The 25523-nt window shown below is 45.9% G+C and overlaps 1 protein-coding gene across 2 annotated transcripts in view; it reads left to right on the top strand.

Annotated features, from left to right (window-relative positions):
* Positions 1-24615, top strand: part of LOC124233864 (tyrosine-protein kinase SYK) — a 92469-nt gene extending 67854 nt beyond the window's left edge. For both annotated transcript variants that reach the window (XM_046651126.1, XM_046651125.1), the window contains 6 exons: positions 882-1059; positions 4762-4971; positions 5927-6116; positions 16013-16153; positions 16794-16906; positions 22893-24615. In XM_046651126.1, coding sequence (XP_046507082.1) covers positions 882-1059; positions 4762-4971; positions 5927-6116; positions 16013-16153; positions 16794-16906; positions 22893-22965 — 905 coding nt within the window. In that variant the 3' untranslated portion in view covers positions 22966-24615. The remainder of the gene's footprint in view (positions 1-881; positions 1060-4761; positions 4972-5926; positions 6117-16012; positions 16154-16793; positions 16907-22892) is intronic.
* Positions 24616-25523: the final 908 nt, after the last annotated feature.

The following is a 25523-nucleotide window of genomic DNA, read 5'->3' as shown; positions in this document are numbered from 1 at the left end:
AAGGTTCTCAGAAATGGGGCCTCAGGATGACCTCGGGTTCTCTCTGTGGCCCCAGGTTATTTTTTCATTGGTGAACTTGGTCTGTTTGTTGCTACAAAAACCACTTCAAAACTTATTGGCTTTCACCAGTAACAATCCTTTAATTGTCTCGTTTAATTATCTTGGCAAGTCAGGAGTTTGAGCCAGGCTCTGCTGGGTGGTTGTGGCTGGGGGCTTCTCGTAAACAGATTGGGGCTGGAGCTGGGCCAGCTGGGGTGGAGGCCGTGGTGAGGCTGGGCACCGGGGGCTGGCCAGCTGCTCCTGTCTCCACTTAGTCTGCGGGTCCTCTGGCCTCTTCACGTCTGTGGAGGCTGGCTGGGGCTTTCTCACAGCATGGCAGGTGTCAGGGCGGTCGGACACCTTGCATGGTGTCTGGAGCTTCAAGAGCCGGGGTTCCTGCCAACGAGGCAGGAGGTGCCTGGCCTTTTATAACCTCGCCTGAGGATGTCCCAAAGTCGCTTCTGATATATCTATTAGTTGACGTGGTTACAAAGGCCACGGAGAGGAGGTGACACAGACTGTCTCTCAATGGAAGGAGTGTCAGAATTTTCATAGTTTAAAGCCGTCACAGCCCTTAGGAGGGCCCCATCCGCCTTCGCCTCTGGCGTGAAAGACCCTTCCTCAATGCAGATCAGCACAAGAACAGGTCCAGTACAACGGGGATGAGAGGCTTTTTGCTGTCCCCTGCGAGCTGGGACAGACCGTGCCCAGAGAACTCGCTGGCACCATAACTGCCACGGCCTTGAAAGGGGAGGTGTGACCACGGGAGGTCGGAGCTGGAGATGATGGGATGTTCACAAGAGATCCAACCCAGGGTTGTGTGTTCCTTGACTGCACTGCAGATGCCCAGAGAGAAGCCATGCCCATGGACACCGAAGTGTACGAAAGCCCCTATGCAGACCCGGAGGAGATCAGGCCCAAGGAGGTCTACCTGGATCGAAACCTGCTGACCCTGGAGGACAACGAGCTGGGCTCTGGTAACTTTGGGACCGTGAAGAAGGGTTACTACCAGATGAAAAAGTAAGTCAAGGCTTTGCACCGTCACACCACACTGCTCTCATGTGAGCTCACATTCTAGAAACTACTGTGTGTAGAGATGGTCCCCAACTCATGATGGTTCAACTTACAATTTATTGACTTTATGATGGTGCAAAAGTTATACACATTCAGTAGATACCATCCTTCGAATTTTGAATTTTTGTCTTTTCCGGGGCTGCTGATATGCAGTGTGATCCTCTCTCGTGATGCTGGGCAGGGCAGTGGGTGCCGCTGTCCATCAGCCACGCGATCAGTAGGGAGAACAACCCATACACTGGGCACCGTCCTGTTGTTCACTTTCCGCACGGTGTTCAATACATTGCATGAGACATCCAACACTTTATTATAAAACAGGCTTTGTGCGAGATGATTTTGCCAAACTCTAGGCTCATGTAAGTGTTCTGAGTATGTTTAAGGTAGGTGAGGCTAAGCTAGGATGTTGGGTAGGTGAGGTGTATTACATGCATTTTCAACTTAGGATATTTTCAACTTATGATGAGTTTATCGGGACGCGCCCCATCGTAAGTCGTGGGGGATCTGTGGTACATATGCTGTGTTCATTTAATCTCAAACATAAAATGTAACTTTGCGTGACTCAATCTTTTTTTATTAACAGTATAGTTTTTTTCATTTCTGGTACAATTCCAATGAAAGCATCCATTATATATATTAACTATGTATATAATAATTATATAAGTTTACATGTAGTATGTGTGCCTTATAGAGAATTAAAAAATAGAAACAAGCAAAATGTAAGAAAATAAAAACCTCATATTTGTACCACTGAAATACCACTACGGTCTACGGTTACTAACCTGAGTGTATATATTTTTGGGTCTTTATATGCACACACATACACGTATGAATTATTTAATTAAAATGCAAGTATTCAATGATAACAACACAATGTTTTCACTTACTTTGTTTGATTTTTTTGTGTCTTATTTCTCTTACCCAGAAAATTCCTGATTACAAATATCATTGTATATAATAAGTGTAATTATTTATTTGCTTTATCCTATAATTTCGACTAACAATACATATTATACAACAATTAGAATAGCTAAGTTACTAAAATCTCTTTGTACTTCATTTGGTCTTTAGAAGGCATCCCACAGAGAATGTTTAGTAAAAATGCTGGTTTTGAAAGTCCTTTGAAACAAACCCTTTCTTTGAATATATGTTTGAATTAGTATGTTGCTGATGTGAATGTAGTTAGTTAGGTTTAGTTGTTTGATGTTATTTTAAATTTGAGGAATTTCTGTACATTTTTTTTCCTTGAATTGCCAGTTTACCTGATTCAAAGGTCAAGAGTTTAGACAAAAATGCACAGAAACTCTTGCTTCCAATCCTGCCTCTTCCATATGTGTGGGTGTGTATATGTGGGTGGGTGTGTGTATATATGTATATGTATATAATTGACTGATATGCTTATTTTAAAATATATGCATGTATATCATAGTCATTTTGTAAAATCTATATAAATTATCCTGTATTAAGGCATAAATTTTCTCAACTAGTTTGATACTTAAATTCCTTGCTTAATTAAATATGTAAAGTAATATAGGCATGACTCTAGATGCATAATTTCATCTAGAGGATTTGGGGAGAGGAGAGGTCCTATAGGTCAATTTGGGGCAGAATGATGTCTTTGCAATACTGAGTCTTCCAATCAGTAAGCACGACCCATCCTCCATTTACTTGGGTCGCCTTTATTTTCTCCCAGCAGAGTTGTTTAGTTTTCGGTGAGAGGTCTTGCACAACGCTTTTTGTTAGATTCATTCGTAGGTATTTGGTACTTTTGATGTTGATGTATATGGTATAATTTTTAAATTTTATTTGCTAATCCCTGGTGTGGCTTGAATGCAGAAATATAACTGGCTTTGTCTGTTGATCTGATCCGAGCAAGCTTGCTGAATGCACCTGTTATTTCTCACTGATTGTTTCCAGTAGTTTATCTATGTGTTCCTTGACCTGGAACTGTGTCAATTGTGAGTAACACATTTACATAATGTTTTATTTCATCCTGTCTAATCCTTATACTTTTAATGCTTCTTCTGGACCTTACTGTGTTAGCTGGAAACTCATTCGATGTTGAATAAAAGTGCCAGCAGCCTCGCCCCTCATTCTTGATTTCAGGGGAAACTTGCAATACTTCTCCATCGGGTTTTTGGCTTCTCGTTATCAGATTAAGGAAGTTTCCTTCTATTCTTATTTTTCTGAGAGATTTGTGTTTAATCATGAAAGTGTATCACATTTTATTGAATACGTTTTGTCTTTGCTCAGATGACTGTGTGGTTTTTCTCCTTTGTTCTGTTTATGTGGTGAATGACACTGATTGATTTCCAAAGGTTAAACCCATCTTGAATTCCCGGAATAAATCCATCTCATTCATGAATTGTATAATCTTTATATCTTTTTCATAAATCACTGAATTTAACTTGCTTATACTTCTCTTAGAATGTTTGCATCTGTGTTCCCGAGGGATATCAGTAAATTATTTTCTTGTGATTTCTTTGTCTGGTTGTGGCATCAGGGTAATGCTGGCCTCATAAAATCAGTTGGGAACTTTCCTTCCTAGTTTCCTTTCTGGAAGAGTTTGTGGGTATTATTTCTTCCTTGAACACTGGGAAGAATCAAGAGGTTTTTGCTTGTTAATTTTGACCCCTACCTCCTACCATACACAAAACCAGTTTCAGATGGATGGTAGACTGAAATGTGAAAACAGTGAACTGTCTATGGATAGCACAGGAGGATACTTTCCATGATCTTGGGAGGAGGATGAGGGGGCTCCTTGGGTGCTGGTGATGTTCCGTGCCTCCATCTGTGTAGGAACTGCAACGTGCGTCCAACGTGTAAATACTCGTTGAGTTCAACACTGAAGTTGTCTGTGCTTTTCTGAATGTATGGTAGACTTACTCTGTTATTCTCTTATCTTACCTATTTTATTGGATAGTTCTGTTTTTATTCTCCTGTTTTGGAGTTCAACAAAAGAGGCAGACTTCCTGCATTCATGGGACCTGTATCACAGAGAGATGCAGCTTTTCAAATCATGTAGAGCTGAGTTCCATTCATTTATTTAAGCCCCACTATATTAGAAGATTTTCAAGAGTTCAAGCATGACCTGTGGGATGTTTTTATTAGAAAGTGAAAAATAATTAATTTTTTGTAAACTTGTGAGGCTTGCTTAAAATTAACAAAGCTCAATTTTAAAAAGTATTTTATAAACTATGAGCTTTAACAGTGTCTGCTTTTTAATTCTGCATCCAGAAATTCATTTTTAACATATATTAAAGCAATTTTTATATTCATATACACTACACATAATCTAAGATGGTAAATCTCAAGATGTTACAGGAATCCATGTATGTCATAGTTTTTAAGGGTTTATTTGGAAATTATTTAAATATTCTACAATATGTGGGCTTTTGGTTTAGAGGGGACATTATTTAGCACTCCCCCACTATTTTTAACGAGTAAGGTGTTACTCTCTTTGCCTATAAAATGAAAGAATGTGGTTGGAAAACTAGTCATTTATAACATGGCTTCTTCAGATGTGTTTCCATTCTGTTGCTGGTATTTCCATAACACCGCTTCTAGCATAGAACTTCTGCTTCAAAGAAGGTGATTATCTAGAATGAGCCACTTTGAAAAGTTTCTTATGTGTTATGATTTCTTTTGCAGAGTCGTGAAAACAGTGGCTGTGAAAATCCTGAAAAATGAGGCCAATGACCCTGCTCTTAAAGATGAGTTATTAGCAGAAGCCAATGTCATGCAGCAACTCGACAATCCTTACATCGTGCGTATGATCGGGATCTGCGAAGCCGAGTCCTGGATGCTGGTCATGGAGATGGCGGAACTGGGTCCACTCAATAAATATTTACAGCAGAACAGGTATCTTTAGGTGCCCCAGAAGCTTATGCTGTGAGAGGCAGGGCCCACTTGGTTTCTCCGGGAAGCCTTCTCTCCTCCCACGCCTTCGCAGTGTTTGTTCACACTCAGGGACCTTGAGAGACGCGGGAAGGGAGCTGTAGTTAGTCTTCAGATCAAGTGTTCGTTTAGCTCTTATTGTGCAAAGAAAAACTGTAATCTAACAATTTGGTCTTTGTTCTCCTTCGCTCACTCTGTGTTGGCTTGATGAGAGAATCAGTCTTAGAATGTCTTGGCAAGTAATCTCCCCTCACTAGGCAGCACACACTCTTTTTAAAGAAATATTTAAATAAACATTTTATAAGGGGTAGCAGTGCTGTCTTCCACGTCTGGCTGATATCTACATTCCCATGATTAATTCTGAAAATGTCCATTGCTATTGACTGATTACAACCACCGATGGAGTAATCATGCTGTGCTCGTTGACAGCCATTGCCGAGCTGGGGGCAGTCATGTAGACTAAGCCATCACGGTAGCCACTGATGGCTCATCCCATTTTCTACATTACATTTGTGCTTTACTTAGGTTGTGTCTTTAGCCTTCATAGAAGGGAGCTGTTGGTAGACCCACTTCACAGGTGAGAAACTGAGACTTGGGGGTGGCTTTCTTGCCTGTCCATATTGGAACAAGGATTCCAGCTGAAGCCTGGCTCTCCATGAGCTGGGTCTGACCACCCCGTTAGAATGCCTTTTATGCAATTCAAAGCACACCTTGAAAATCAAACCAGCTGAACACCAGGAGAATGGTGTTCAGTTTTGAACAACTTTGGTTAATGAGGTTATTTGTCACCACTCATGACTCTTTCTTAAGAAGAATAGGAAATGAGAGGGATCATCTTCTGACTGTGTGAGGAGAACATTTGGTTGTTCTGAAATGGACTGTTGTCCGCTGTCACTAATGACACATTTGCGACTTTCAGGCATGTCAAGGATAAGAACATCATCGAGCTGGTTCATCAGGTTTCTATGGGAATGAAATATTTGGAGGAGTCCAATTTTGTGCACAGAGATCTGGCTGCAAGAAATGTATTGCTGGTTACTCAACATTATGCCAAGATCAGTGATTTTGGACTTTCCAAAGCACTTCGTGCTGATGAAAGCTACTACAAGGTAGGAACACTTTAACCAATACCAGAGCAGCAGGTAGTAAAAACCTGAAATGCAAATGTGTGTTTGCTTTATTTTATTATGGTAGAGTTTCAAGAAGGAATTTCCCTATTTAAAAATAACTATGTAAAAATGTTCTTGTTAAACTTTGATTCTGTTGTTAAAAAAAATGGAAATACTCTAATATATCTCAACTTGGGATTTACTCAGAATAGTACCTTTCAAGCTATGTTCCTTGGAACAATAAGGAATCAAGGCTTTCGTTGATGATTTATTTCAATAAAAGAAAGGAGTTCCTTCGTTAAACTACTTTGGAAAATATGGATTCAACAGCTTGACTCTTGCAGGATGTCTCAGAACCCTTCTCTGAACCCTCAAATGAATTCACAGCAACTAAAAAAGGCAAAACAATAAGAAAGCCCCATCCTCAGGGGAACTCAGTCACAGTGTGTATGTAGGGTCTATGTTGGTCAGTTGGAAAATGTAATGAGAATGGGACCCAGATAGCGGAAGAGGGTGCCAAGAACAGGGTGCCAAGAACTCTTCAGTTCTCTGGGAACATCCAGCGTTCTCAGAAATAGATGACATACGTTGCAGATCTCCTGTGAATGGCAGGTGGGGGCTGTGGGATTGCCCTGAGTTCCACCCCCTGGAGTGGCTGGAGACGCACACCTAAGTGACCACACCCACCCACTCACCCTTTCTCTGAGAGGCAGGCATGGATATGGCAGGTGGTAGGGGACAGTGGATCTTGGTCAGTTAAGGGTCAGCATGAAGGACAAATGACAGGAGCAGAGCTTCCATCATAGCTCCTTTTCACTCCATTCCTCATGGAGAAGCTGGCCTGGGAGTAGAGCCCCTTCAGAGATGAGCCATCATTAGAAGAGCATCAGGTGAGCCCTTTACAGAGACGCTGGGAAATGGAGCAAAGGAGACAATAGCCTAGAATGAACCACAGGTAGACACCAGAAAAAGAAGTAGGTTTTAAAGTTAGAGATGCTTTGGAAGATGCACTTTATCATGATAACTGAAGAGAGCAGAAAATATAGACTATCTAAAACAAGCACTCAGAGAGAAGATGGAGAGCTTGAAATAACAAATTGTCCCAAAACTTAGGGGGTTAAAACAACACAACACGTTTATTTACGCACAGTTCTGCACTGTGGGTGGGGCTCAGGGGGATGGTGCATCGCTGCTCCACACAATGTCTTGGGGGTGGTCCAAGGAGGTGGGAGGATCCATTTCCACTCTGCTCACTCACAGAACTAGTGACTGATTTGACATGGGCTTCATCTGGAACCTCCACTGGGCTGACCCATTAAACAATAACACACCTGCTTGTGGCCTCTGCATGTGCCGCTGGGCTTCCTCACAGCTTGGCAGCTGGGTCCTGACAGCAAGTTACCCAAGAGGCAGGAAGTGGAGGCTGCCAGGCTTCTAAGACCTGGGCCCAGAAACTGGCTCAGAGTCCCGTCGACCTCAGTCTATTGGTCAGAGCAGCCACAGCCCACCCAGATTCAAGAGAGGAGGAGGACAGACCCCACCCTTGCGAAGAGAAGTGTCAAAGAATGCGAGGGCCAGTTTTTAAAACTGCCGCAGATGTTAAACAACATGCCATTGAAAAGTAAACCAGTGAATTTCTAAAAATCAGTGAAGAAGAGGAAGAAAATATAGAAGACACTATAGAAATAAAAGCCATAGAATCTGGACCAAGGTGTCCGGGTAGGAGACCCAAGCCTCCATCCCCCAACAAAAATCAACAATTAGACAGCTAGCCATGAGGGAAACAGCTCTGGGAGAGCTCTGGAGTCCACTTAAGAAGCTTCAGCAACACAGTGGGACAAAAAAACGGAGAATAACTGCACAAAAAGGGTAGGAAAACGGCTTCATTTTGCCTGCATCATCCCATCCCCAGGCCAGCATTACTCAGCACCAGGCGAGAACCACCCAGCTAGAAAAAGCTCCCCGTGCCAGGAAAGGGAGAGTGGTGAGCAACCAGCTGCCCCAGCCTTTCAGGGCACTGCATGAAGGACCCACTTCAGTTTTACCCTATCCAGAGACCAGCAAAGCTGAGATGTCTGGAGACAGCTAGGAACAAGGAAGAAGGGCACGGGGCTGCCACCATCAGCCACATAGCAGGAACGACCGTGGTCTCTGGTGAGCTGCTCTGCAGACCACCCCAGCAGCCTTCACTGCTAAGGACTTCAACAGCCCTTGCAGGTGCCGCAGAGCCCCCAGCTCTCATCACTGAGGATTTCATTGTGAACCCCAGCAGACTGCTCTGCAGAGGCCCCCAGCAGCTTGACCTGCTGAAGAAACCAATGCCAGCACGGCCTCTGCAGAATCCCACAGATTTCACTGCTGAGGTTTTCTCTCCTCAGGTTTTCACATTGACAGATGCCAGCTGCCTAAGTCCTTCTTTGCTCCCTTCCACCCCCTCACCCGCCAGAGTGCAGGATCTACACCAGCAGCCAGCCTCTGCCACTGTGGCTGCATGCATGCATGCAAGACGACAGTCCATACCCCCATGGATGACCCCCACCACTATGTGCACACACCTGTGGCTGTCTCCTGCAGCTGTGCACCTGTATACCTCCAGCCCAACTCCCACCTCTGGCCCCCACTGCTGTGCATGTACCTGGGAGGAGCCCCTACAGCCGCAGGAGTTCATGCTGACAGCCAAGTCCCCTATGGCTCATATGGGCTTGTATCTGACCTTGTCCCTTGTCACTGGTCTGCACCACTGGGCTCACTAGCAGCTGTGCACCTACATTCTGCTGACCTGACTCTCATCACCAGCCTCCACTGCAATGGGAGTGGATGTCAACAGCCAGGGACCCTGCAGCTGCTAGGGTGACCACAGATGGCCCCGGCCCCTACTGCTGGGCATGGCGCTTGCCACTACATGTGTGTCTGCAGCTGGGCCCTGTCACTACATGCACACCTGCAGTCAGGCCCTACAGCTACCACTGGCTCTGGCCACAACTACCACCTGCCTGGTCCCTAACTACTGGCCCTGGTGGCACTGCTGAGGATTCCAACAACCATTGAAGCCACTGCAGACCCCCCACAGCTATCACCAAGGATCATGCAATTGTCGTTGTTCTGGACCCCAGAGACCTAAGCCAATGAGACATCATGCACCCCCCTGGACCTGGAGCCATCACGTAGCCCCACACTTGGCACCCTGCACCACTAGACCCAGGGTCAGAGCATGCTCCAGCATGTCCATACCTACCAGCGAAAGTCTTTCTTTACCAAAGTCAGTCCATCAAGCTTGGAAGAGGTGACTGCTTCTTCAAATGTGCAGGTGACCATGTAAGGCTACAAGGAATCACAAAAAATCATGGAAGCATGACACCATCAAAGGAATGCAGTAAACTTCCAGTAACTGCGCACAAAGAAATGGAGGTACACAAATTGTCTCACAAAAAATTCAAAATAATTGTTCCAAAAATGCTCAGAGTTACCAATGAATACAGGTAAACAATTTAACAAAATCAGGAAAGTAATACCAGAACAAAATGAGAAGTTCAGTGAAGGGATAGATAACATAAGAACGGAGCAAACAGAAATTTTGGAGCTGGAGAATACAATGATTGCACGGAAGAATTCGAGAGAGCTTCAACAGCAGAGTGGACCAAGCGTAAGGAAGCATTAGTGGACTTGAAGACAGATCATTTGAAATTTATCCAGTCAGAGGAGCCAAAAGAAAAAGAATGAAGAAAACTTACAGGGCTTTTGGGACACCAATAAGAGAAACCATCTACAAATTATTTGAGTCCCAGAAGAAGAGATGGAGAAATTGGCAGAAGGTTCTTTAAAGAAATAATGGCTGAGGCTTTTCAAATCTGGGGAGAGATTCAGACATCCAAGTTCATGAAGCTCGTAGGTCCCCAAATAAACTCAATTCCCGTGGATCTTCTCCAAGACACGTTATAATAAAACTGTCAAAAATCAGACCAAGAGACAATCTTAAAAGCAGCAACAGAAAAGAAGCTTGTCACTTACAAGGGAAGGCCCATAAGGCCATCGGCAGATTTCTCAGCAGAAACCTCACAGATCAGGAGATAGTAGGATGAAATATTCAAAGTGCTGAAAGGAAAAAATTGCCAACCAAGAATACTTTATGTGGCAGGGCTGTCCTTCAGAAGTGAGATGACATAACGACTTTCCCAGATAAACAAAAGCTGGTGGAATTCATCACCACTAGACCTTCCTTACAAGAAATTCTGGAAGGAGTTCTTCAAGCTGAAATGAAAGGACACTAATGAGTAACATAAAAAGATATGAAAATATACCACACATTGGCAAAGATAAGTTTATAGTCAAATTCGGAACACCCCAATACTGTCATATGGTGGTATGTGAATCACTTAAAGGTTAAAGGACAGAAGTACTAAAAATACCTATAGCTACAATAATTTGTTAATGGACACACAATATAAAAAGATGTAAATTGTGATGTCAAAAACATAAAATGTTAGGAGAGGAGTAAGAGGGTAGAGTGTTTGTATACAATTGAAGTTAAGTTGTTATCACCTTAATATAGAGCCTTATATTTGTAAAATGTTGTATGTGAGTCTCAGAGTAACCACAGAGCAAAAGCCTCCAGCAGATACACACAAGACAAAGAGAAGAGAATGAAAGTATCCCACTATGGAAAATCATCAAATCACAAAGGAAGACAGCAAGAGAGGAAGGAGGAACAAAGCAACTACAAAACAGACAGGAAACAATAAGATGGCATTAGTAAGTCCTTGCCGTCAGTGATTGCTATGATTGTAAATATATTAAGTTGTCCATCAGAAAGCATAGAGTGGCTGAATGGGTTTTAAAAACAAGACCCAACTATATATGCTGTCTACAAGAGGCTCACTTCAGCTTTAAGGACACACATAAACTCAAAGAAGGGATGGAAGAAGATATTCCATGATTATGGAAACCAAAAGGTAGCAGAAGTAGGTGTATTTATATCAAACAAAACAGACTTTCAGTCAAAAACTGTAACAAAAGACAAAGAAGGTCATCATATAATGACAAAGAGGTCAATTCATGAAGAGGCTAGAACAATTATAAATTTATATGCACTCAACATTGGAGAGCCTAAATGTATTAAGCAAATACTAACAGATCTGAAGGGAGAAATTAGACCATAATAGCAGGGCTCTTCATACCCCACTTTTAACAATGGATAGGGCATCCAGACAGAAAATCAATACGGAAACATTGGTCTTGAAGTATACTTTAGACTGGACAGACACAACAGAATTCACAGGGGAATTCTACCAAACACAGAGAGAATCAACACCAGCCCTCTTCAAACTCTTCCAAAAAATTGAAGAGGAGGGAACACTCTCAAACTCATTTCACAATGCAAGTATTACCCTGATACCAAAGCAAGATAAGGATAATACAGGAAAAAAAAAAACTACAGGCCAATATCCCTGATGAACATTGATGCAAAAATCCTCAATAAAATACTAGCAAACCAAATTCAACAACACGTTAAAAGGATCATGCTCCATGATCAAGTGCAAGGATGGTTGAACATACACAAATCAATAAATGTGATACACCACGTTAATAGAATGAAAGATAAAAATCATATGATCATCTCAATAGATGCAGAAAAAGCACTTGACAAAATTCAACGTCCTTCCATGATAGTCTTAACAAAATAAGCATAGAAGGACTATGCCTCAACACAATAAAGGCCATAATGACAAGACCACAGCTAACATTAAACTCAGTGGAGAAAGGTTGAAAGCTTTTCCTCTAAGATCAGGAATAAGAAAAGGGTGACTGACTGATACTACTCCTATTCGACGTAAGTACTGGAAGTCCTAGCCAGAGCAGTTAGGCAAGAAAAAGAAATAAAAGGCATCCGTACCTAAAATGTAGACGCAAAATTGTCTCTATTTGCAGATGGCATGATCTACATAGAAAACCCTAAAGACTCCATCAAAAAACTGTTAGAATTAATCAGCGAATTCAGTAAAGTAGCAAGGTACAAAATCAACATACAAATATCGGTTGTATTTCTATACAGTAACAATGAATTATCTGAAAAGAAATAAAGAAAACAATCCCATTTACAATAGCGTCAAAACAGTAAAATATTTAGTAATAACTCTAACCAAGGAAGTGAAAGATCTATACACTGGAAAACTATAAGCCATTGATGAAAGAAATTGAGGAAGACACAAATAAATGGAAAGATAACCTGTGTTCATGGATCGGAAGAGTTAATATTGTTAAAATGTCCGTAGTACGCAAAGCCATCTATAGATTTAATGCAAATCTGCATCAGAATTCCAAGGGCATTTTTTACAAAATAGAAAAAGCAATCCTAAAATTCATATGGAACCACAAAAGACCCAGAATAGCCAAAGCAATCTTGAGAAAGAACAAAGCTGGAGGCATCATCCTTTCTGTTTCAAGCTATATTATAAAACTATAGTAATCAAAACAGTATGGTACTGGCATAAAAAAGAGACACATAGACCAATGAAATGGAATCAAGGGTCCAGAAGTAAACTTGTGCAAATACGGTCAACTAATATTTGAAAAGGGAGCCAACAATACTCAGTGTGGAAAGGATAGTCTTCAATAAATGGTGTTGGAAAAACTGGATATCCACATGCAAAAGAATGAAATTGGACACCTTTCTTACAACACACAAAAATTAACTAAAAATGGTTTAAAGACTAAATGTAAGACCTGAAACCATGAAACTCTTAGAACAAAACATATGGAGAAAGCTCCTTGACATGGGTCTTGGCAATGAGTTTTTGTATAACACCAAAAACACAAGCACTGAAGCAGAAACCAACAAGTGGGATGACATCCAACTAATAAGTATCTGCACGGTAAAAGCAACAATCAACACAATGAAAAAGCAGCCTGTGGAATGGGAGAAGATATTTACATGTCACATACCTGATAAGGAGTAAATATCCAAAATATATAGGGAACTCATACAACTCAATATTAAAAAAATAATAATCTGATTAAAAAATGGCTAAGGGACCTGAATAGACATTTTTCCAAAGAAGACACATAAATGGCCAAGAGGTACATGTAAAAGTACTCGACATCACTGATTATCAGGGAAATGCAAATGACAGCCACAATGAGATATCACCTCACACTAGAATGGCTGCCGACAAAAAGACAAAAGATAACAAGTTTTTGAGAGGGTGTGGAGAAAAGGGAACGGTCATGCCCTCTGGTGGGAATGTAATTCGGAGCAACTACTATGAAAAACAGTATGGAGATTCTTCAAAAAGTGAAAAATATGCTCCAGCAATCCACTTCTGGGTATTTGTCTGAAGGAAAGGAAATCACTATCTAGTAGAGATGTCTGCACCCCCATGTTCATTGCAGCATTATTCACACCAAGATGTGTGAATAATCTGAATAATAGATGTGTGAAATAATCTGAATAATAGATGTGTGAAACAACCTAAGTGTCCACTGATGGATGAACGGATAGAGAAAATGTGGTATATGCATATAATATGATATATATAATTTAGCCATTAAAAAAGAAGGAAATCCTGCCATTTGCAACAACGTGGATGAAGCTGTGAGGGCATAAGCTATGTGAAGCTTAAGGGCATTGTGCTAAGTGAAATCAGTCAGACAGAAAATGACACTCTATGATCTCACTTATATGTGCAGTCCAGAAAAACTGAATTCATCACAACAGAGAGTGGGAGAGACTGGTGGGAGAGATGGGTGAAGGTGCTCACAGGGTACAAACTTCCAGTTATAAGATGAAGCAGCTCTGGGGCCCTAATGTACAGCGTGGTGAGTCTAGCTAACGATACTGTATTGTGTACTTGGAAGTTGCTGAAAGAATAGATATTAAATGTTCTCACCATAACAACAACAACAACAAAGTGGTAATTATGGCAGGTGAAGGATGTGTTGATGAACGTTATCATTATAGACACTTTGCAATATATATGTGTATCAAATCATCATATTGTACAAAAAATAAAAGCCATGTTAGGAGCAGCAAAAAGAGACTGAACACTACCGACAAGATGGGGACATGGAGAATTTCTTTAAGAAAATAAAGTGAAATGGAAAAGAATAAAATGTTAAATAAGATTATAGAGAAATGATCGCGATGAAAGCAAATGTGCTGGGCTCTCGGAGAGCCGTGCACGGCAGCTGGATCTGTGCAGCACCAGGACTGTACACGCAAATGCCCTTTGACCCAGCACCTCCTTATGAGTCCCCTGGACATGGGGCAAACACGCACTGGCAGGAAGGTTCATTCTACCGTGTTGTGTAATAGCAAAACCCAGGGCGCTACTCTGTGTCCTCTCAGCAGGCAGCTGGTTAAGTGAGTCATAGGAGAAGAGCGTGCTATTAACTCTTCCAAAAGTGACTTTGTTTTTGTGTGCTGACTCAGAAATATATCTACAACACATGGGTAAGTAGGACAAATAAAACATAAAGTGCAAAAAACATATGTCCCTAGCTTTATTATCCCTCCCCAAAATTATACATTACTTATTTATACTGATATATAGATTTTTCTGGAGAGAGTCAAGAAAAAATATCAAATGTGGTTGTCTCTGTGGATGAGGGTTTGGAGAAAGACTACCCTTTTATTGTATTTAGGATTTGTCAAAGGTTTCTCTCTCATCAGTTCAAAGTTCAGATTAAATTTGAAATAGCACACATGATTGTGTTGTTCACAACTTTTGAAATAAAAATCTAAAAACAATGTGTCACATGACTGAGACAGAAGGATAATTAAGTATAATCAGTGTGTCATTTAGGGACGTGTCATGCATCTCTGGTCTCAGATTGCTGTCCCCCACTTGCCCAGCATAGGACCGCTCAGCTCCCTGCGCCTAGGTTAGAGTGACAGTCACAGGAGGCGGCAAGACATACCCACACCGCGCCGAACCCCAAGCCCAAAGGAAGGGGTTTTGCTAGGCACCATTTGGTCAATATACTACCACTGCTATTTTAAATTACAAAGTTTTAACACTTTTTCAAATGATACTAGCAAACAGTGTATGTCAAAACAATTAGCATTGGCTTGAAAGTGTAGACAAATACACAGAAATGGTTAAATATACTTAGGACAGCTCAATGTTTCTTGGAGCGTAACCATGAAGTAATAGCCAGGCTTGACTCTTGCTTCGTCGCGACAAGCTCCGTGCAGTTTCGAGCAACCAAAGGAAGAGGTGAGAGAGACAGACTGAAAAACACAAGAAATTGGGTCTGAATCTTTAAAATACAATTAAATCTTAAAATGTTAAGATTTAAATACATATTTTAAAGATTCAGACCGAATACATACATGCACACACACACGGCATTTTGTGAGTCATGATTTTATTCTTTTTTTTAAAATTGTGGTAAAACACACGTCACGTCAGTTTTACCATCTTAACCATTTGTGAGTGCGCAGTTCAGTAATCTTAAGTACCTTCACCTTGTTTCCAGTTGATCTCCAGAATTCTTTGACTCTCCCAAACTAAAACTCTATCAGCATTAAGCAACTACTCCCCATTCTGCGTTCCTCCTGCGGCCCCTGGCAACCGCCATCTCCTTTCTGCCTCTGTGAATTGGGTCTCAGATGCGTGGAATCATACACTGTTGGTCCTTTAGTGACTTGGCTGGCTTGTTTCATTCAGCATAATGAAAGGTCACCTCCTGGTTCATCTGTGTGATAGCAAGTGCCAGGATTCCTTTCCTCCTTCAGGTTGCATTCCACTGTGTGTGTAGACCTCATTTTGTGTCTCCGTTCATCCACCCGTGGGCACTTGGGCTGCTTCCACCTTCTGCTGTTGTGAATAGTGCTGCTATGAGCATGGGTGTGCACAGTCTTACTCTTAATGGAACATCTCCATTCTCTTTGCTTTCAGGCCCAGACCCACGGGAAGTGGCCCGTGAAGTGGTACGCTCCAGAATGCATCAACTACTACAAGTTCTCCAGCAAGAGTGACGTCTGGAGCTTCGGCGTGTTGATGTGGGAAGCCTTTTCCTATGGGCAGAAGCCGTACCGGGTGAGTGGCTACTGTTTCTTTTCCTAACGTGGTCATCAGAACAGATAAGCATCAGATGATCTTTACAGGACCCTGAAAATCATAAAATCCGGACACCCTCACCGAGTCTTTCTGAGGCAGTTAACGTGACCTCAGTTTATTCTAAACTGGAAAAGAAATGTTTGATGCTAATTGAACAATGTGTATTTTTTCATTGTGTGTTACACATATAAATATGCATAAAATATATACCCAAATCAATCATATTAATTAGAGTTGAAATAGAAATAATGACTGTTTCCAGTATCAAATTTGCAGCTCAGTTACATTTTTTTTAATCAAAATATACATATGAAAAAGTGCACAAACCCTAGGGTACAGCTTGATGGATTTTTCACAAACTGGACAGGCCCACGGAGCCAGCCCCCACAGGAAGAAATTTCAGGAGCCCAGAAGCCCCCATCTCCCTGCACGCACCAACCTTCCCCCAGGGGTGACCCCGTCTGACTTCTAGCATCCTATTAGGTGGCCCTTTTTTTGTACTTTATATAACTGAAATCATACAGTGTGCACTCTTGTTTTTTTGGGGGGGAGATTTATTTGTTGTTTTGTTTTGCTGAACGCTCTGTTTAAAGGTTCGGGCGTATTTTGCATGTTTTAGGGAATGAAAGGGAGTGAAGTTTCTGCTATGCTGGAGAAAGGAGAGAGGATGGGCTGCCCCGCGGGGTGTCCCAGAGAGATGTATGAGCTGATGAAGCTGTGCTGGACCTATGAGTGAGTACCCAACACTTCCTGCGGTTTATCCAAACGCTCTGGAGGCAGATGGAGTGGCTGGGCACTAAGAAGAAGCATAAATTCTGTCTTTTCATGAATCAGGGATGTGTTCCCTTCTAAGCAAACAATGGGGGAGATATCGTGCCTCCTGGACCATGTGCCTGTATTCTTTAGTCTAAAGAATAAGTTTAGGGGCTGGCCCAATGGCGTGGTGGTTAAGTCTGCTCGCTCCACTTTGGTCGCCTGGGGTTCACAGGTTCAGATCCTGGATGTGGACCTACACAACGCTTGTCAAGCCATGCTGTGGTGGCATCCCACATGCAAAATAGAGGAAAATGGGCATGCATGTTAGCTCAGGGCCAGTCTTCCTCACCAAAAAAAAGAAGAAGAAATTTAGACAGTTACTCTAATCCAGTATATCAAAATTTAAGTGTGGATAATACCAGCTTGGGGGTGGAGGGGTGGTCACAGTGAAAAGATGTTGGTAAGAGTCTGGTCTGGTGCTGTGTGCCATTTTTGGTGATAGAGGATGACCATGGTACTCAGCACAGGAATGTTATGCTTTTCGAATTCTGGATCCCCTTTCATAGTGAGTGTGGCCACCAAGTTGGCCAGCTCACAGATGGATTGGCTAAGGTAGCACTTCCCGAGAGGCGACTCGGACCTTGGAACAGTGGCCCTCGGAGTCGGCCCTGAGTGCCGTCGCGTGTCCTGCCTGGCGGAACGCACGTGACGTTGTAGTCGGGGGATGTTCAGGGCAGCTCAGCTGGCAAGGGAAACGCGTCACACCTGAGACTCAAGGAGGCATCGCACCTGAGATTTCATGAAGTGGCCTCTGACCTTGCCCGGGCTCAGCAGCCTGTAAGGGCTTCAAGGGGAAACCCTGAGCCCCAGTGCCTGTACCTCTGGCATGGAAGCGTGCTCATGGAGCCCTGGCAGCTCGGCGACCAGGCGGGCCTGGGACCGGGAGGAGCTCCTATACTTGCCACAGATTTTCTACTTTGAGGACCCAGTTTACTCTCAGATATGATGGCTGAGGTTGCAGGAGCATCTGAAGGATGGGGGATGTTCCAAGTGCTTTCAGATGCCACCTGGGATTCTCCAGCGTCCCGGGAGTGTTCCCCACCTCCACAATGCGAGTGGAAGTAAAGAATCTCATCGTTATCTAGAAGTGACCCAGCGGTCAGCCCCAAAGGGAGAGGGCAGGTGGTTCCCTGTCTGCTGCTGCTGACACTGAGCAGGGAAAAGCCCTATGGGGGAGCTTCTGTAACCCTAGTCGTTAGTGCTAAAGGGACGTCAGAGTGTCCGCAACAGAGGAATGCTAGGAATAGATTGGGGGGCCAATCTTTGTCCATTCTTTGAAGTCTTGACTGAATTCTCCCCATGCCCAAACTAGAATCGTTAGAACCTTTGACAGGTACCCAGCCATTTTTGAAATTGGAATTGAAAGTCTAGGCTAGAAATTAAGGGGGACACGGAATATACAGGAAACAGAAGACGAATCCCCCCAGGGCGATGTTATAGACCTCACTATTGGGTCTCCGGGCACCTGTGCTGAGTGTAGTCCCAGCTGCCTCACTTCGTGGCACCCAGAGGATGGAGAGGGATGCAGGGAGCTCCTGCTGACACTTTCCAAGAATCCTGTGAATGCGCGCAGCCCAGCGGGCTTTTCCAAGCAGCACAAGGGACCTAGAAAGCCGCTGGGAACATCACAGGCTTCTCCTGGCTTTTCATAGGCACCGTGCACCTGCACCCTGCCAGTTTTGGAGACTGGTGGGCTGTGGGGAGTCACGGGGGGCAGAACAGGCCCCCAGGCCTGAGCTCACGGCATCTTCCTCAGTGCCCTTCATTGCCAGCCTCCCATCTAACTGACCTCTCCTTCTTTAGAGGGACGCTGGGTCAGGTGACCCTAGTGGCAGTGCGAAGCCACAGCAGGGCAGCCCTGGGGGGTGGGTCTGTGAGCATTTGCTAGACATGTCCTCCCATCCTGCCTGCGGCTTCCTTTGGAAGATTTCACTTTCTCAGGGAAAAAAGAACTTTAAATCATTCTGAAACAAATGAAAACAACTGGAATTCCAGTGAACTCTCAGGGAGGTAAAGTTAGTGTGTTTGCATTTAACATTGATACTGACATATTTATTTCTGTCGGTTGTTCTTTGTGGGGGTGTTTACCAGTGAGGACTGGGAGGGTGGGCAGGGGAGGGGCTTTGGGTGGGGATGGGTGCTCAAGGGATGTGCCTGGCGGGGTAACGGTGGTGGACGGGGTGATGCAGCCAGGGCACACCCCTGCTGGGCGGGGGGGCGCAGTGGGCATGCTGAATGCCCTCGTGCCTTAGGAAACCAGGACCGGGTCTGCTGCCGCCTCCATCCTTGAGGACACGCACAGCTCTCTGTGCTGTTGTTGCCGGCATGGTGCCCGAGGGGAGGAGGATGTGAAGGGAAGACAGTTTTTGGTACTCACTGGAGTCGTAGCTAAGGAGAGCACTCTTCCGTAAGGGAACGTTATTTCCAAGGTATTCTCCCACCTGGAGATTTAAGTCACGATCTGAGTGAGGAGTACGGGCTGGGATGTCTTTCCCATCGCTTCCAACCCCAGGAATGCTTTCTGGTGAGTTCCAAGTCAATATGTAGGAATCAGCCACAGGCGTCAAGTGTCAGTCGAGTAGAAATAGTGACGGCAGCCCATGCCTAAAATTAGAAATGGTGACCCTTTATTAAACTTTGATATTTTTCCAACACAGCTGTATTTCTGAAGGTTCAAGTTTTCCTAGTAGTGACCTGCAGTGGGGATTGGGGTGGGAGGTGTGCAGAGACTTTGTCTGAACATCAGTAGTCAGATGATGTGCCGCTGAGTGAAAACAGCCTCAGCAGCATTTCCCCGGGCGTGCCAACCAGGAGGACTCACGGGCGCCAGGAGCTGGTCGGCACGAGCCACCTGCCCGAGACTGTAGGGAAGACGCCCATCCAGGGCAGCCGGGGTCTCCGCGTACCTCGCCTTTCATCGGCTCCAGACATGTCCTGGGGGGACTTTTGGTGCCCATGACGGAACCCTGAGGAGGCAGATGTCACCCCTGGCCCTCTCGTTTTTTGAAGAGGACACAAGACACCCAGAGCAGTACCTGTAGAGGTTGAATGGGGTGGGGGTGCATCGCCAAAGACAGGAAGGAAACACTGGCCCCGAGAAAAACAGGTACCAGCAGCGGGGGCGGGAGGGGACTTCATTCATAAGTGTGTTCCAGAGTCAATTCACATCCTGTCCCAATAATTAGAGAAGCCTCTGGGAAAACCCCATGCAAATTGGGAAAAGTTGGGACTCTTCCTCCTGAAAAACGAGGCTTCTGCCTAACCGAGGAAAATCTGGGCCATTCGGGATTCTCTGGGTCAGGAATGATCTGGACGGAGCTCAAATGCTATTTGAAGATCAGTAAGCCCAAGGCCCAGCAGGGTATTGCGAGGTCCAGGCTCCCCACCGGCCCCAGCACCTGGTCCTTTCCCCACCCTCTAAGGACCTTCACGTGGCTGCACTCACCACCCAAGCCTGCTGTGTCAGGCCACTGTCCCCAGTGCCTGGGGTGGGGGTTCAGAAAGCTCACGGAAGGCCCAGCCCTGCCCTGTGAGAGCCTGCAGGCCAGGGGAGGGCGGGCAGGCAGTAAACAACAAGCTAAGAAAATAAGTGTGTTCCATAGCGTGTCCTCAGAAGTGACGAGTCCAGCAGCCACTGAGAGCCGAGGAGGGCCCAGGCGGGGCGGGCGCACGTGTGCATGAAGGCCTCTCGTGCTGGGGTAGTTTCTCCGCAGAAGGAAATGAAGCATTTGCCTGGGGCGTGGGAGCAGATGGAGCCTCCAGAATCTGGCGGATTCAATGAAGTGATTATAAATGATCCCTGTATATTTTCCGTCCGTTTTGAGGCTAGTTTTTTTCCCATCGTTTTCTCCATTGTCAACAGTCAGCCGCCTTCCGCAAGGTGATAGATAGATAGGGATATATAAATGGCTAGATAGATGCTGGATTGATAGGTCATAGATTGAACAATCAATACGTGATGGATGGATTGATGGATGGATAGATATTTAGACAGACAGACATACCATACACACTTAGATTTATCACTGACACTCTGTTGACTGCCCTCCACGTATGGAGCATGGTGATAGCACTAGTTGACACTTTCCTCATGGAGGTTCCAGTTCTGGTCTGGGCTGGGGGCTGAGTGTTGCTCAAAGACATGAGACAAATTAACCCCCATGTAAACAGCTGAGTACCTATTGTGATGGGTGCTACAAAGCAAACTGTGGGGAGTTTTGAACAAGAGTAGAGATTTTGGGGGGGTCATACTTCCGTTAGAGGATTCATCCCAGCCTCTTTAGGAAGCAGTGTTCTACCTGAGAACTGCACGATGAGGAGCCTGGGTGCGGGAAACGAGAGGAGAGGAAGGGGGCCTCTGGGCATGAGGGCAAGAGCCGGAAAAGCACCCCGGGCTGGAGAGGCAGCACAGGAAGGCCAGGGGTGGACCGGAAGCCAGTGTGTGCCCTAGATGCTTGGGCACGCTCCTCCGCCGACGCTCAGCATCGTCCTGGCTTCCTGGAGGCAACCTCACCCATAGTGTGGAGGGTTCCCTGGGAAGCCTGACCAGGGGACTTTGCCGAGGCCCGTCCATGTTCCTGTTTCTTTCTGTTAGTTTGTTTGGTGCTTGGCTGTGGGTTGGATGAAGCCCTCACAGCAAGACTCAAAGGGGCTCTTGGTGCATTTGGATGCCACCCTTGGAGCAGAACGCCCTGTTTGGCAAATATGATGAGGTTGTGTTCTCTTTGGCTGTAGAAGTTTAGGAGCAGCACGAGGCTGCCCCTCTGGTGGCCAGAGACACGGCCTCTACAGTGAGGCCCAAGGAGGCCTGGACCCCCAGCTGTGACCTCAGATGGCTCATATTTTCAAGCAGTTTTATCATGGTTTTGCTTGCTCTTGAAAGCTGTAGGTACCCCATTATGCTGATGCCACTTGACAAAACAATCCATTTTGGTTCCGTAGAAACCTCTCTGCCCTTATAATGGTGAGCGATCGGTCCTCGAGCATGCTCCCTGGCTGCTCCATCCGAGAAACTGCAGCTGCTGTCGGTCCAAGCCGAATGTGGGCAGTTCATCCAGTTTAACCTCAGGTTCTATTTCACTTATTGGGCAATTTTATCCACTTGCACTAGAGCCCCAAATCTTGCAAAATAGGAAAAATAACTTCTAAGTGAGGACAGATTCTCGGGTTTTTAAGAAATACTTGTTTCCATCTGATCCTATTCAGGATGCCGTGTTAGAGAAGGCAGAGATGTCTGTAAAAGTTTGTGTAGAGATTGCAAATTGTTGAAAACCTGCACCCATCATTTCCTTACATCATTGCCTCACCCGCCAACAGTGACACAGGAGTGAGGCCGTGTTAAGATTTGTAGGAGACAGCACCTGCATCCTTGTTTCTGCCCTGGCAAGTTCTGGGTTTTCATAGGAACCCATATCAATGGCACGAGTTCAGGAAATCCAGAGCCATCCGATGGGGGGGTGGGAGGGGAAAGTTTAAATTGTGCCCGTATTGTTTTTCTTGAGGTTATGAGTCAAACGTTAAGTATATGTCTGCAGCACGTTGCCCAACTAAGTGTTTTCGGACACGTTCTGTTTTGCTGAATCACGAGGAGACGGTCTCTGAACCTGGGGATGATGCATCCCGATGTGGAGCGCACGATGTCTCCATCTTTAGGGGGGACTTGAGTCACCTGGCGAGCCTGTTGAGAGTAGACTGGGTTCTGGAGGTCTGGGGCAGGCCGGCCACTGTTCTCACCCAGGCCTCTGGTCACCCGGTGCAGGGCTTGGGGACGCGCTGTGAGCCCCAACTCTGGAGGGGGCCACCAGGGGGCGCAGCCTGCACGCTCGACCTGCAAAGGCCGCGGTGTGAGCCGCGCTTTTTCAGAGGCCCATGACAAACAGTCATGCATATCTTCCCTTTTCAGGGTGGAGAACAGGCCGGGATTCGTGGCGGTGGAGCTGCGGCTGCGCAATTACTACTACGACGTGGTGAACTGAGGCTCCCGCGCCGTCGGAGGCTGCCTCGGAGCGGAGGAGCAGCCACAGGGAAGCGCACTCCAGTGCGTTGACTCTGAGGCTCCCTCACCCTCTGCCTGCCGGGAGGGCCAGCCTCCTGTGGGACGTGCCCTGACTGTTGTTCCCCAAAGCCCATCCGGGAACACGCGCTCCACCCGGAGCACACGGTCCCAGGAGAGCCTGGGAAGACAGACAGACGGCCGGCAGGGTCAAAGGACCTGTGCATTCCCTTGTGTTTTCGTCTGTGTGGTTTTCATGGCAGGTTATTTTCAGGATGTGTCCAAGTTCCCTTTCTTCCCGGTCCTCTGGCTCTTGGGCTACATTCGAATACACAGCAGCCTGGCGGCGGTGCCCTGTGGTGTCAGGGCTCTCGTCCCTCCAGGGGTCTTCAGCGGCCAGCGGGCACAGTTGGCATGGGAGCCTGCAGTGGAGGGAAGGCTGGGAGAGGAGGAGGCGCTTGGCGGCCCCAGAAGAGGCTCCAACAGGCCGTACGTACACGGCGCCCTGCCGCTGAGAAGCTTTCCTGACCGTACAAGTGCCTCGAGGCTTGAAAAGATCAAGCTGGACCAGTGCGGTTTCTAAGTAGTAGCCAGTAAAGGGGAAAAGGGCTGGATTCTGCTTTTGCTCTGTGTTCTGAGACTGAAGACTCACGTCCCGTGAAAAGTGGGCCCTGCTGGGATGAGTTGTTGGGCTTACTTTCCCACTGGGAGCTTCTGTCCCAGGCTCGCTGAAGACTCCACCTGAATGGAGACCCAGCGGGGGAGGACGTCCGTCCTCTCAGGGCTGAGGAGGACAGAGGCAGGGTGCTGTGGGCTGTCGTCTCTGTGGCGTCTCCCCCAGAGGGAGAGTGCGACCAGAATTCCCCGACTTTTTCTGTATTCGTAGTAGGGGGTCAGCCTGGTGGCCAAGGCCATCTAAAGATGAGTTTCTAAAGAAAGTATGAATTCATAATAAAGCCACAGACCCTGACTCTCGCCACCAGTGGGCCTCCCTGAGTGTGACATTGGGTTGAAGACATAAGCCCCAAGGGTTCTCTTCTAGACCCCTAGCGTGAGTTAATCCCTGAGTAAAGTTTGACCTTGTGCAGCCATCGGCCCATGGATACCAGTTTTGCTGTGGCCCTTGGAAGTCAGTATAATGAGCCCTTCTGATGGCTCTACCCATGTCTTCACCTGGGCCTGGGCTCACCCCATGGGCATCACCTCTTTCCTTGTTTAGCGGGAACAAAAGGGCATCATGGACAGACAGACAGCCCTGGCCAACACCAACTGATGGCCGATGCCGCAAACACTGTGTCCCCCAGCGATCCCGAAGGTTTCTGTAGCAGAGTCGTAACCCCTTAGTCGTAAAATAATTAGGTGTGTTTTCCTTTGAGCATGTCCTTCCGCCGCACTTGCTGTCACCAGCCTTGTTTTCATTTGTTGGACGGTGAATTCTTCTTCACAGCAGCCCAATGACTGCACCCCACCTGGATCTTCAGAGGCAGGGGTGACGCCAGTTTTTCAGGACCCCAGCCCCACAAAGAGCACTCTGGACCAGTGAAGCAGTGTTCTCCATCCATCTCTGAGGAGCTACCTTTGGTCACTGTACTTTTTTTTTAGAACTGTGATTTTTAATAAAATTTTAAAATTAGCTTTGTGATGATTTTCATGGGTTTTATTAGAATTTGATAAGTTGCACTGTCAAATAAATGGTGTTCAACAGCACTGTCAAATGCACAATGTGTTTTTAAAAGAAATGTTGAGTCCCTAGCTATGCCCTAAAAAGGCTGATGTGTGCAGGCCCTTGGCGCAGGGCCGTGAGCTCCTGCTGTAGGCGGAAGGGAAAGGCTGTCAGTGAGGGCCCGGCTGGCCCCGGGCCTCTGTTCACGGGCAGGGGTGTGCCCACCGAGAGCCTGGCAGCCCACGGCCTCCCCTAATGGCAGGCGAGCTGACCAGACCCAGAAATCCCGAAAGGGGCCACAGCAGGGTCGTGGGTTGTGAGCTCTGCCTTTCTCTGTGAAGACAGCTTACACAGCATTGGGGGCCGAGGAAAGAATTCCAGAGCCCCTCATTCCTCCTGTTTTAAAGGGGGTTACACACGCACACCACATACCTATGTACACATCACACACATATGTCACATACGTACATCCACCAAACACACCACACACATGAACACATATACATACCACACACTGGGCCCCGTTCCAAATGACCACTTGCATGCCAGTGTGGGCCAGTCGTCCTGCCCAGGGACGCCTGCTGGTACCTGTATGCATTTTTCTTCTGCCCGCTCAGGCCTGGGGTCCAGCTGGCCACCAGCTCCCTCCCGGCTCCCTGGAGGTCCTCTCATGGCATGCAGAGGCTTGGAGGGCTCCTGGGTCAGGAAGCCCCACACTCCGTTGGTGAGCCCTGAGATGGGGCATTCCGAGATGGGAACGACACAGGATGGCAAAGAGCCCCTTGGCGTTTTGTTCTGGAAGCAGTGAGAGAGCATGAAGTCGAAATGGAGAACACTCCAGACAGCTGGGTCTCCAGCTCTGACCTTGGGTGAGCGAG

The sequence above is a fragment of the Equus quagga genome, unplaced genomic scaffold (assembly GCF_021613505.1).
Source record: "Equus quagga isolate Etosha38 unplaced genomic scaffold, UCLA_HA_Equagga_1.0 268.1_RagTag, whole genome shotgun sequence".
NCBI lineage: Eukaryota > Metazoa > Chordata > Mammalia > Perissodactyla > Equidae > Equus > Equus quagga.
The sequence above is the reverse complement of the archived record's forward strand: the minus strand, read 5'-3'. Positions and strand labels throughout refer to the sequence as shown.